This window comes from Scyliorhinus canicula, chromosome 24 (assembly GCF_902713615.1).
Source record: "Scyliorhinus canicula chromosome 24, sScyCan1.1, whole genome shotgun sequence".
NCBI lineage: Eukaryota > Metazoa > Chordata > Chondrichthyes > Carcharhiniformes > Scyliorhinidae > Scyliorhinus > Scyliorhinus canicula.
In genome coordinates this window covers 6,372,725-6,385,929 of record NC_052169.1, presented here as the reverse complement: position 1 = coordinate 6,385,929, position 13,205 = coordinate 6,372,725, and the positions used below count along the sequence as shown (strand labels likewise).

General features: G+C 48.3%; 1 protein-coding gene across 4 annotated transcripts in view; it reads left to right on the top strand.

Annotated features, from left to right (window-relative positions):
- LOC119956883 (proline-serine-threonine phosphatase-interacting protein 1-like) overlaps positions 1 to 13,205 on the top strand; it is a 75,759-nt gene that overhangs the window by 26,622 nt on the left and 35,932 nt on the right. For all 4 annotated transcript variants that reach the window (XM_038784429.1, XM_038784432.1, XM_038784430.1 and 1 more), the window contains exons 4-5: positions 7,528 to 7,562; positions 8,965 to 9,071. In XM_038784429.1, coding sequence (XP_038640357.1) covers positions 7,528 to 7,562; positions 8,965 to 9,071 — 142 coding nt within the window. The remainder of the gene's footprint in view (positions 1 to 7,527; positions 7,563 to 8,964; positions 9,072 to 13,205) is intronic.

Below are 13,205 nucleotides of genomic sequence, written 5' to 3'. Positions count from 1 at the left end.
AGGCAACATCCTGCTGAATCTCCTCTGCACCCTCTCTGGCGCAATCGCATCCTTCCTGTAGTGCGGTGACCAGAACTGCACACAGTACTCTAACCGTGACCAAACTAGCATTTTACACAGCTCCGCGTAACCTTCCTGTCCTTGTATTTTACGGTTTGGCAAATAACCCATGTCATCTACAGGTCCAGGCAGAAGACGCCAGTGAGCTAAACAGGATTTTAAAACAATCTGGGAGTTTCATTGGCACCATTGATGCTGGAATTGTTTTTAAATTCCACATTGATCAAATTATCTATTTAATTTCCCTAGCTGTAGTGACGGGACTTGAATCATTAGTCCAGGAAAGTGGTCCCTGGGCTTTTGTTATTTTGCATGTTAGATGCTGACAGAGAGCGGGACATAGACGTGGGGGGTGGGGATTGGCTTTGTCAAATCCCCCCAGCCCTCCCCCAAAGTAGGGATTTCCTATTAGAGAAATTCCAGGCAACCCAGCCAGTGCTGCTTACTGGGGCTGTTCAAATCCTATTTTTCCCGGAATATCTACAGTCTCCCGCCTCCAGGCGTTTTGCTTAATCGGATGTTGTAACAGAAGAAGCTGCCTCTTGGGATTGCTGTACAGATTCAACTTGCCCCCAGCACAATACATTTTATGTTGGAATAACAGGCACGTGGACCTCATTAACCTACATTTGTTTCAACGTTATTTCATATGAAGGGTTCCGCTTGATCTATCTCCCTCTCTCGCCTGCTGATCCAGCTGTTCCACCTTTCCAGCATATTCCTCATCGGCTTCAGACATTTTTTTCCCCTGAAGATGTTGTCGTGTGGGGATGGTGTGTCAGGTTGGCTCGGTGTCTTTGCACTTTTCTCCACTGAATCACCAAACCACACTCCCAAGGTTCAGATACAGCCCCAAGTGGATACTTTCTGAAGCAGCGCTGAGGGAGTGCTGCATTGTCAGAGTTACAGATCCTGTGCATCATTCTATCCTCTGCCGTTTACCATCTACAAGATGCACCGCGACAACCCACCAAGGCTCATTCGACAGCACCGTGATCTCTACCACCTAGAAGGACGAGGACAGCAGTTGCCTGGGAATACCACCACCTGGAAGGTCCCCGCTGCCCCAATCTACACAACATCGCGACTTTATATATCACCACTGTGCCCGATATTGAAACAGTTTTACTCAATGACATTTCTCATCTTGGTGGACACACAAGAAATCTTTTTAAAAATAGGGACAAGGGGCAATTTAACACTAGTGTTTATTTAGATCCTGCCTCAACCCCTTAGCAAGAATATTGCCAAGACATGCAATGCTTACAATCGTTAGACAGGTCAACGTGTAAATATGTATGAAGAGACAGGTAAAAATAAGATGGTCACGGATCAATCTGTACACCCGTGGTGCCTTGTTCATACTTTTGCAGGCAGGGGAGGTGGTGGCATAGTGGTATTGTCACTGGATAAGTAATGCAGAGAACCAGACTAATGCTTTGAAACCCTGGGTTCGAATCTCATGGCAGATGGTGAACTTTGAATTTTTTTTCAAAATGAATCTGGAAATAGAAGTTTAATGATGACCATTGCCAATTTTCATAAAAACCTATCTGGTTCATTAATGTCCTTCAGGGAAGGAAGGAAATCTGCCATCCATACCCGGTCTGGCCTGCATCTGACTCCAGATCCACACAGCGATGCGGTTGACTCTTAACTGGCCCCCACTGAAATGGCCGAGCAAGACGCTCAATTCAAGGGCAATTAGGGATGGGCAACAAATGTTGGCTCAGCCAACGACGCCCACATCCCATGAACGAACAAAAAAAAAGGCCGGCAGCAGAATCAAGCTTTTGGTTAATTGCTGGAAAGATTGAGGGGAAATCATTCCTCAATTCCGTGAGAAAATCCAGCAACTCCTCAGATAGTCATAGGGTATCCTCCATCTCTGTATTTACATTTATTGTTGGGCGGCGCAGTGGTTAGCACTGCTGCCTCACGGCGCCGCGGACCCGGGTTTGATCCCGGCTCTGGGTCACTGTCAGTGTGGAGTTTGCACATTCTCCCTGTCTCTGTGAGGGTGTCACCCCCACAACTCGAGATGTGCAGGTTGCCCCTTAATTGGGGGGGGAGATAAAAGAATTGGGTACTTTAAATTATAAAAAAACAGAACTAACATTTATTTCCTTGGAATTTACTGTAAAACATTTCAAATGATTTATATTCAAACCTGCGACCACCACCATCTAGAAGGACAAGGGCAGCAGATACCTGGGAACCCCACCACCTGGAGGTTCCCCTCCAAGTCACTCACCAGCCTGACTTGGAAATATCTCGGCCGTTCCTTCACTGTCACTGGGGCAAAATCCTGGAACTCCCTCCCTAACAGCACTGTAGGTGTACCTACACCACGGGGACTGTAGCCGTTCAAGAAGCTGCAGCTCACCACCTTGAGGGCAATTGGGGATGGGCAATAAATGCTGGCCTGGCCAGCGATGCCCACATCCTGTGACAGGGTTTTCAAAAGTAAAATATAAAATAAACGTCCTTTTTATAATCGAGCAAACTTTGGTTCGTGGAAAAATGATCACCAAAACATGTTTGTGTAGAGAATGAAGGCAGTTCCAATCGCTTCCTGCTGTCTCCCCCTATGAGGCAGTCTCGTTGGAAATTTCAATGTAATTGAATCTGTATTTAAATGACTGGTTGTTTCCAACTTTGTTTGTGGTTTATGTAAATTTGATGCAAATATCTTCTGAGAGGAAACAATTCTAGTTAAAGCTCCCAAAACAAACCGAGCATAACAAGACAAAAGTACTTTTACACTTGAACAAAGGGCGTTAATGATTGATCAGCACCTTCACAAAGAAAGGGTTAGGTTCATATTTTGGATAAAGGTCCTTTGGTTCTTTCCTGGTGTTCAGTTGCCTTGCCAAGAAGTCATGATGTGGAGATGCCGGCGTTGGACTGGGGTGAGCATAGTAAGAAGTCTTCTTACAACACCAGGTTAAAGTCCAACAGGTTTGTTTCAAACACGAGCTTTCGGAGCGCAGCTCCTTCCTCAGGTGAATGGCGAGTAACTCGCCATTCACCTGAGGAAGGAGCTGCGCTCCGAAAGCTCGTGTTTGAAACAAACCTGTTGCCAAGAAATGACTGACTATGACCATTTCAGAGGGCAGTTAAGAGTTGACCACTGTGCTCTGGAGTCCCATTGCCTCCCCAGGTTGACATTGCTGAACCCGATGGGCTTATATGGTAATTCAGTAGGTTTATGATCATCATTAATGAGATTGATTTTTTTTTTTGAACCCGGGTTCGATTCCAGCCTTGGATGACTGCGTGGAGTCTGCACGTTCTCCCGTGTCTGCGTCGGTTTCCTCTGGGCGCTCCGATTTCCTCCCTCAGTCCAAAGATGTGCGGGTTAGGTGGATTGGCCAGGCTAAATTTGACCCGTAGGTTAGGTGGGGTTACAGGGATAGGGTGGGGGGAGTGGACCTAGGTTCGGGTGTTCTTTCAGAGGGTGGGTGCAGACTCGATGGGCGAACGGCCTCCTTCTGCACTGTAGGGGTTCTATGATCATAACCGATCTTCTGCAGCAACACTATCTTCCTGTGACGTTCCCATATCCCTTAGATATTTTTAATCTGTAGAGATCTATCTATCTGAAGACTTGAACAGACTCAACAAATCAGCTTGCACAATTATTTCTTTACATGACTGTTCCTGCGTTGTGTGTGATGGCTGTTTTAGGATCGAGCTAGTTTAGGGAGAGGAAGATGGGGAAATTCAGCCCAGCTGATGCAAGGTTCCTGTTGGGCAATGCCATCCTCCGTGATTTGGACTAAACAGACAATTATAATAATGAGAACAATTCCGAGAAGATTTACTTGTCTAATTTCTGGTACGACGAGAGTTGTTTTAAGGGAAGGTTGATCAAGTTTACTCATGGAGTCAAACATTTTTTTCCAAAAAAATTTAGAGTAACCAATTTGTTTTTTCCAATAAAAGGGTCAATTTCGCGTTGCCAGTCCACCTACCCTGCACATCTTTGGGTTGTGGGGGCGAGACCCACGCAGACACTGGGAGAATGTGCAAACTCTACACGGACAGCGACCCAGGGCCGGGATTGAACCCGGGTCCTCGACGCCCTGAGGCAGCGGTGCTAGCCACTGCGCCATCGTGCCGCCTCATTAAGTCAAACATACAAGATTCTGAAGGGGCATTGACAGGGTGGATACGGAGAGGGTGTTTCTCCTCGTGGGGAGTCTAGAACCAGAGGGCACACTTTCAAAATAAGGGGTTTCCCTTATTACCCTGGTGTTGAGGAAGAATTTCTTCCCTGAACATCATTGGAATCCTCTTGTCCGGCGAGCAATGGAGGCTGGAACATTGAATATGTTCAAGGCAAGGGCAGCATGGTGGCACAGTGATTAGCACTGCTGCCTCACGGTGCCGAGATCGCAGATTCGATCCCGGCCCTGAGTCACTGACCGTGTGGAGTTTGCACATTCTCCCCGTGTCTGCGTGGGCTTTGCCCCCTCAACCCAAAAGATGTGCAGGGTAGGTGGATTGGCCATGCTCAAAATTGCCCCTTAATTGGAAGAAATGAATTGGGTACTCTAAATTTACTTTAAAAAAAATGTTCAAGGCCAAGATAGATAGATTTTTGATCTGCAAAATAATCGAGTTATGCTCAATTGTTCTAAACTCCTGGTACCATGTTATGTTCTGTGTTGTGGCCGTTGTAAGGAAGCACACATTTAGTTCTTTAGTAGTAAGATAGTTTATTGATGAAATTAACATGTAGAAAGATAACTAAAGAAACTATGATACAAGAGGTAACGAGATGTGAATTCTCCTGGAGCTACTTCTAATGTGACTGTCCTCTAGTACGACTTACTACCAACTGCTCTATCTCTGGAGTCGCATGGTGGATCTCTGTCCCCATCTGCTGGTTGGAGCTTGTATATCTAACTATATACATTACTATGCATGTGCATGTAACCACAGTGGGGTGGGGGAAGAAGAGATACTATCAGGAACGTGGAGTTACGGCCACCCAAGGTCATCTGTGAAGTTACTGAGTGGTATTTCTTATGAGAGTGGTCGGAATTCTCCGACCATTGGGGTGCAGCGCACCCTCCCTCCCCTGCAAGCGAGTGACGCGCGATGTGGCTGGGGGTACAGAGAATCTCCCCACTTAATTTGTGGTGCAAAATCGCCTTCTGCTGACAATTGCCGCAGTGATTTCTGTCTCTGTCTCTTCCCTATGTGACCTCTAACGTAAGCACAGACTGATCCTCTGACAGACTAGAAAGGCAAGTTTCCAAAACAAGGCTCCCTAGAGAAGCCAGTCAGTCCCCAAGGACATCAAACATCCGTCCCCTTTTCTGATTAGATTTCTGTGATTGTTCGCCCCAGCACATTCTGCAAAGATGGTAAATAAAAGGTTTTTTTTTTGTTTTGCAGTATGACGTCCCTGAAGGTTCTGTCTTTTGGAATTTGCGGCAGGGATCGTAAATATTTGGAGGGATTCCTGGGAGGGAGTCAGTATTTGGAGGACCCCAAGCCACAGGGCGGTTGAAGATTACTGGGTGGTGGAGACAGTGGTGGGAGCAAACAGGCCCATGAGATCAAGTCAGAAATAAGGAAGCTTTGCAAGATCTGGTTTATGGGCTGCCCAAATGAGACAACGTGTGCTTTGAAATCTGTGAAATTGAAACCAGCCATCTGTCGCCCAGCTCCAGGAGAATATGTACTTACCAAAACTATCCAAAACTCATTAAGCTTTCCTATTTTCTTAACCTGAATGTAATTGTGGTGGTCAAGTGCACAGTATCTGGCTGTGGTTGCAGAGTATGGTCCTCTTTGCTCTCCTCGCACCTAATGGCTTTTTATGCCATTATTTCATGAGTTGTGGGTGTCGTTGGCTAGGCCACTAGTTATTGCCCATTCCTAATTGCCATGGCAACGGTAAATGACATGAGAAGATAAATTAAACATTTAATTTGTAAACATAAAGTAAAGGCCACAAAGTGGCTTATAGCTCAGTGCAGCTGGGGAGGCGGTGGAGTAGTGGTATCGTCACTGGACGAGTAAATCAGAGAGCCAGAGTAAAACTCTGGTGACCCAGGTTCAAATCCTGTCACTGCAGATGGTGCAATTTCAATTCAATAAAAATTTGGAATTAAAAGTCTAATGATGACCAGGAAACCATTGTCGATTGTCGTAAAAACCCATCTGGTTCACTCATGTGCTTTTAGTGAAGGAAATCTGCCGTCCTTACCTGGTCTGGCCTACATGTGACTGCAGACCCACAGCAATGTGGTTGACTCTTAACTGCCCCCTCAAGGGCAATTAGGGATGGGCAATAAATGCTGGTACAGCCTGCGACACCCACGTCCCACAAACTAATTTTAAAAATGGATGAACTGTGCAGCCATGTTCTCAAAAAGAGAGCTTTTCTGGAGAGAGAGAGGATCCCGCATTGGGGGGGGGGGGGGGGGGGGGGGGGGGGGGGGGGGGGAGGGGAGGGAAGCAGAGGATTTGATGTGGAAATTTCATTGAAAAACTTTGCTAAATAAACTGACCTTGTATTTCTAGAATGCCTTTAACCGAGTGCTTCATAGCATTCACGTTGAGAGGGCTAGAATACACGAGAACGGATGTATTTCTGAGCCTCCATTTGTAGTATTGTGAGCAGTTTTGGGCTCCGTATCTAAGGAAGGATGTGCTGGGCTTCAAAAGGGTCCAGAGGAGGTTCACAAGAACGATCCCTGGAATGAAGAGCTTGTCGTATGAGGAACAGTTGAGGATTCTGGGTCTGTCCTCATTGGAGTTTAGAAGGATAGGGGGAATCTCATTGAAACTTATATCATACTGCGAGGCCTGGATAGAGTGGACGTGGAGAGGATGTTTCCACTTGTAGGAAAAACTAGAACCAGAGGACACCATCTCAGACTGAAGGGATGATCCTTTAAAACCGAGACGAGGAGGAATTTCTTCAGCCAGAGGGTGGTGAATCTGTGGAACTCTTTGCCGCAGAAGGCTGTGGAGGCCAAATCACTGAGTGACTTTAAGACAGAGATAGATAGGTTCTTGATTAATAAGGGGTTATGGGAAGAAGGCAGGAGAATGGGGATGAGAAACATATCAGCCATGATTGAATGGCGGAGCAGAATCGATGGGCCGAGTGGCCTAATTCTGCTCCTGTGTCTTATGAAATGAAAATCGCTTATTGTCACAAGTAGGATTCAAACAAAGTTACTGTGAAAAGCCCCTAGTTGCCACATTCCGGTGCCTGTTCAGGGAGCCTGGTATGGGAATTGAACTGTGCTGCTGGCCTGCCTTGGTCTGCTTTAAAAGCCAGCTATTTAGCCCTGTGCTGTTATGGACACTTATCAGACAGACTGTGACAGTGAGCCACATATGGAGATATTGGGACAAATAACCAAAGTCTTGGGTTAAAGAGGTAGGTTTAAGGAGTGGACCTTTACTGATGATGTCTCCTCTGGTTTCTTTTTCCAGCACCCTACGAATAGCCTTTGACAGTCTAAAGCAACGTAAGTAGCAGATACTTGACTGTGTACTTGTGTCATATACATATTGGTTGGAATTCTCCAGCATCGGGATCTCTTTTCCCCCGGCAGCGCATCAGCCGCCCGTGGGTTTCCCGGCAGAGTGGGGGAGCTTCCATGGGAAATCCCATTGACGAGCGACGGGATGTCATGATGTGCAGACACGCAACCAATGGGTCATTAGAACAGGACACAACCAATGGGTAATCAGGACATCCAGAGGTGGCATTACCACAAGGGGGCACTACACGACCCATATAAAAAGGACAAGGCACACAGGCTCTGCCTCTTCCACTGGCAGAAACCAAGAGAACAGGACGGGGTTGATTATCAGCAACATCACACCCTAGCACGTGGTCGAGGGCAAGCGTGTATAGTTAGCAGAATAGACTGAGTTATTAGAGGCAGATTAGTAGAGCGTCGAACTCATTTAAGAGCATTGTAAATCATTCAATAAATACGTTAAACGTATCTACAAATCCGGAGCATCTTTCAGCAGAGCCTACATCAAGTAGCAGCTTATGTTACTCAAGGTAACATAATACAACAGGTGCGAGAGAGAGAGAGAGAGACGGGGGAGGTAGGTGCGAGAGAGAGGGGGAGGTGGGTGCGAGAGAGAGAGAGGGGGGGTGGTAGGTGCAAGAGAGAGAGGGGGTGGTAGGTGCAAGAGAGAGAGGGGGTGGTGGGTGCAAGAGAGAGAGAGGGGGAAGTGGGTGCAAGAGAGAGAGAGGGGGAGGTGGGTGCAAGAGAGAGAGGGGGAGGTGGGTGCAAGAGAAAGAGGGAGGAGGATATGAGAGATGGGAGGGTGAGGGGGGGAGGGTGTGAGAGAGACAAAGGAGGGAGGGTGTGAGAGAGAGTGGAGAGGAGGTGTGAGAGGGAAGCAGGGAGAGGGAGCCAGGGACTGGGGTCTGTTTTCCATTGCACCCCCACAATTTACCCTGTTTAAGCATTGACACAAGAGCATTGAATCAACCGAACTGCAGGAGTGGCTATTCAACTGTGGCAGCATGAATCCAACTTGCTGTGAATTGCTTTTCACCTACTCTGTCCTCGGTGGCTCTTTGGGACTAAGTGGGGTGAGGGTGGGGGTCAAATAGCAACGGCTAAATTCAAAATACACCGAGGCTCGTATGTTCTGTGTGACTCGATCTGACACGGAAGGACCACATTGAAACATTTTTACCCCCCAACCCCACCCCCAGACACACCCACCCCCAGACACACCCACCCACACACCCACCCACATGCATGCACTTAATCAAGACATAGGAAACCACAAAGATATAGAAGATATATTTATAGCGTGCTTTGTCTTGAGGAGACAGGCTACCGGCCGGTATATGTGGACAGAATAGATGAGATAAAAATGTCCATTTGGCTGTTTCAGAATTGGAAAACATCGGGAATCTGCACATTCAGCTGGCTGTTATGTTAAAGGATGAGGTAAAACGCCTGGAGGATTTCCGGGAGAGGCAGAAGGAGACACGGAAGAAGGTGAGAATGATCCACGTGTTATAAGACCACATTCCTCCCTTAATAACAGCGGGGAGTTACAGAGTGCTTGTGTGGGGTCAGAATGGCTAATATTGCAGCGTGGGCATTTTTATTTTCAATTTAGCGTACCCAATAAATTTTTTCCAATCAAGGGGTAATTTAACATGGCCAATCCACCTACCCTGCACATCTTTGGGTTGTGGGGGCGAAACCCACGCAGACACGGGGAGAATGTGCAAACTCCACGCGGACGGTGACCCAGAGCCGGGATCGAACCTGGGACCTCGGCGTCGTGAGGCAGCAGTGCTAACCCACTGCGCCACCGTGCTGCCCCCCGTGTGGGCATTTTAAATTTGTTTTGGAGTTTTTACAAAGCCCACTTGTTCCAGTCCGTGTTAAATATCCTGTGATGTTTGTTTAAAATCTGCGCTGCCCTTTCCGTAGCACCGTTGAACGATGACTGCGCAGAAAGAGGCCATTCAGCCCATTGTATCCGAGAAAAAAGAAACTAGCTGCTCATTTTAATCCCACTGGTGCATAGCCCTATATGTTCCAGCAATTCCGATGCAGATCCAGGCACCTTTTTCAATGAGTTGAGCGCCTCAGCCTCAACCCCTAACTTAGGCCGTGAATTCCAGACGCCCACCTCCCTCTGGGGGGGAAACATCCGGTCCCCTCTCATCCAATCACCTTAAATCTAAGGCCCCTGGTAACTGACCCCTCAGTGAGGGGGAAACAAATCTTTCTCTGTCCAACCCGATCTGGCCCCTCCATAACTTTTGTAAACCTCAGTCAGGTCACCCCTCGGCCTCCTCTGTCCTACGGAGAGTGACCCCAGTCTATCCGACCTCCTCGTAGCTGCAATTTTCAAGCCCTAGCAACATTACTGTAAATCTCCTCTGCATTCTGTCTCCCCTCTGGACATTACAGTCCTTCCAGAGCCGTGCACAGAGCTCCAGGTGTGGTCTATGTCGTGTTAAGCACACTGAGATAACACGGGCTGCAACTGGATGCAGCTATAACTGAAAGATACTCCAGATCTTGAAGTTAGTTCAATTTGATTTATTGAACCTGTCACACAGTTAGCACAGTTCTCTGTGAGTTCGACTCTCTGCTAACCTAAGTGTGATTGCTCTGTCTGACTGAACCAGACTAGCTCTTAGCCACGTGCTGGAGGTGTTATGTGATGTATACACCCGACTCACTCTGTAGATGTCCCCAGTGAAAAGAGGCGGAGTGTGAGTGCCTCGTGCCTTTTATAGTGGGAAACCACCCCCAAGTGTTCTGCCTGCTGATTGGTTATGTCCTGTTCTCTGTGTTCATTAGCTGCCTGTCTGTATCTCATTATGTGCATGTCTGCATATCATGACAGACTAACCAGCGTTTCACCCGGTCCCATTATCACATCCCTGCTTTTGTATTCAACGCAACATCTCAAAGCGACGTTTAAAATGTTCGTCTGGTCAGGTGAGGCAGAGGGAAGAAACTGGACTGAACAATATGTGCCTGTTCTCGCTGCAAAGTAACATTTGGAAAACCAATAACAGTTTGCACGATGTGAGACTTGACCGTTTGTGACGTGAACCCATCTTTGTGTTCGATATCTGCCTGTTTAGGAGCAGTGAAAAGAAAATCACATTTTCAGCTGTCTTAATTCTGTCTATTGTCAATTTTCATACTTTTTTTAACCTTTAAACTAGGGGCTGGTTTAGCTCACTGGGCTAAATCGCTGGCTTTGAAAGCAGGCCAAGGCAGGCCAGCAGCACGGTTCAATTCCCGTACCGGCCCCCTGAACAGGCGCCGGAATGTGGCGACTAGGGGCTTTTCACAGTAACTTCATTTGAAGCCCACTTGTGACAATAAGCGATTTTCATTTCATTTCATTTAATTCATTAAAGCTGCTTTCCCCCAATCCCGTGAAGGTACAATATGTAGCTGGGATTCTGTTCTGCAGAGGCAATAATGATTTTCGAGTATCTCTCTTCGCGGGCGGACGGTCTCGGAGACGCGGGCGGACGGTCTCGGAGACGCGGGCGCAGACAGGCGCAGAGACCAGCACGGGTGCAGACACACAGGTGCAGGCATGCGCATGGTGCAGACACAGGCGCAGACACCTGAGTTAAGATCAAGAGCTCTCCCTCATCGGGCTTCACTGGGGGTACAGTGAAATGTCCGTTGACACTCTCTATTTCGGGGCTATCGTGGCAGAGTAACAGGGGTCTCCGAGGACTGGGACTACAATGTGAGTCAGCACCTGCAAAAACCAGTGTGTGGAAAGGAGAAACAAACCGTTTCCATTTGGAAAATTGCGAAAACAAATTTGCTAACTTGAGATGGCAACGTTTCCAGAATTTGGAAGTGCTGATAGGAAGCGTGTGGAATTCTCACAGTGGACATTGAGACATCGGTCGGGATTCTCCCAGCCTAGTGCCGGGACAGAGAATCCCCGCAAATGGGCCACGCCGCCCTGACGGCGGGCATGCGATTCTCCGCAGTGCGGAGAACCGGTGGCAGCGTGGTTGGCGCGGCGACGGTCGTGGGTCGCTCTATGCACCCGGCCCGCCAATGCTCTGGCTCGGATGGGCCGAGCGGCCGTAGGAAAAGAGCCGAGACCCGCCGGTGCCGTTCTAAACTGCTCAGGGCCGGCGGGATCTCGACATGTAAGGGTCAGGTGGTGGCCGGTGGGGGTGGGGGGGGGGGGGTGTGGTGATATGCATCACTGTAAATACACAAGGGGTTAATGTAAATACACGTAGACTAACTAGACACTAGAGGGAGCACCAGAGACATTACACACAGCCATTCAACCAATAGGTCAGTAAGATAGGACACGACCAATGGGCATTCACGATACACACAGAGGTGACACTGCCACAGGAGGGCATTACACCAACCCATATAAAAGGACACAGCACACATGATCTTCCTCTTTCCAGTGGAGACACTCGGTGAGTACACAGGGTTGATTTGAAACACATCACACCCACCACGTGGATTGTAGCAGACTGGTTCGTCAGTCTGAGTAGCTGTAGCAGGATTAACAGGAGAGTCGAATCCTGGTAGGAGAATTGTTAACAGTTTAATAAATGTGTTAAAGTTATCTCCAAGTCGGATCCTTCCTTTGTCAGAGTGTATATCAAGGAAGCAGCTTATGCTACGTCAAGAGCATAGCAAAACAGGGGGGTTCGATCCCGGAGGGGGGGGCCTCCGATGGCCTGGCCCACGATCGGGGCCCACCGATCGGCGGACTGGCTTCTCTGGCTGGGGGGGGGGGCCTCCTTTCCTACGTGCCAGCCCCTGTAGTCCTGCACCATGTTGCATCGGGGCCAACGCGTTGAAGGAGGCCACTGCGCATGCGTGCGTTGGCACCGGTGCAATTGCGCATGCGCAGATCCCACGGCGCCCAGTCCGTGCCAGGATCTGCAACTGGAGCGGCGCGAACCACTCCAGCACCGTGCTGGCCCCCTGTAGGGGCCAGAATTAGACGTGGGAGCGGCCCGTTCACGCCATCGTAAAACGCAACGGCGTTTAACGACAACGTGGACACTCTGCCGCGGGATTGGAGTATACCACCCATTGTGTCCTTGTGGTATCCCGTCTGCCTGGCCATTCCTGTCAACCAGGACAGAACGAAGGATGTTGCTTCTGCATTACTGTAAATGCACAGACATCAGGTTGAGGTCGGACTAGGATTTGAGATGGTTTTGGTTGAAGATGCTTTAGTATTCGGCTAATCTAGAGTGTCAGCCGCACCGAGCTAATGCTCAGAATCTATTAACACTTGTCTAACTTTGTCCACTTCCTACAAAAAAGCGCCAGCAGTCAAGCTTGAACGTGATCTTGTTTTAGAAAGGGTCTTGACACTCACTATTTATTTTTAGGGTCTATTTTGGCAACACTAGATTTCTGTGAAATGGCTTCTGCATGGCTCAAAACCAGCTTTAAAAATAACAGCCTGTTTGGATTTGATTCTTTGCGACTCACTAACATCAAGATACGGGACGGCACAGTGGTTAGCACTGCCGCCTCACACCACCGAGGACCCGGGTTCGATCCCAGCCCCGGGTCACTGTCCATCTGGAGTTTGCAAATTCTCCCCGTGTTTGCGTGGGTTTTGCCCCCACAACCCAAAGA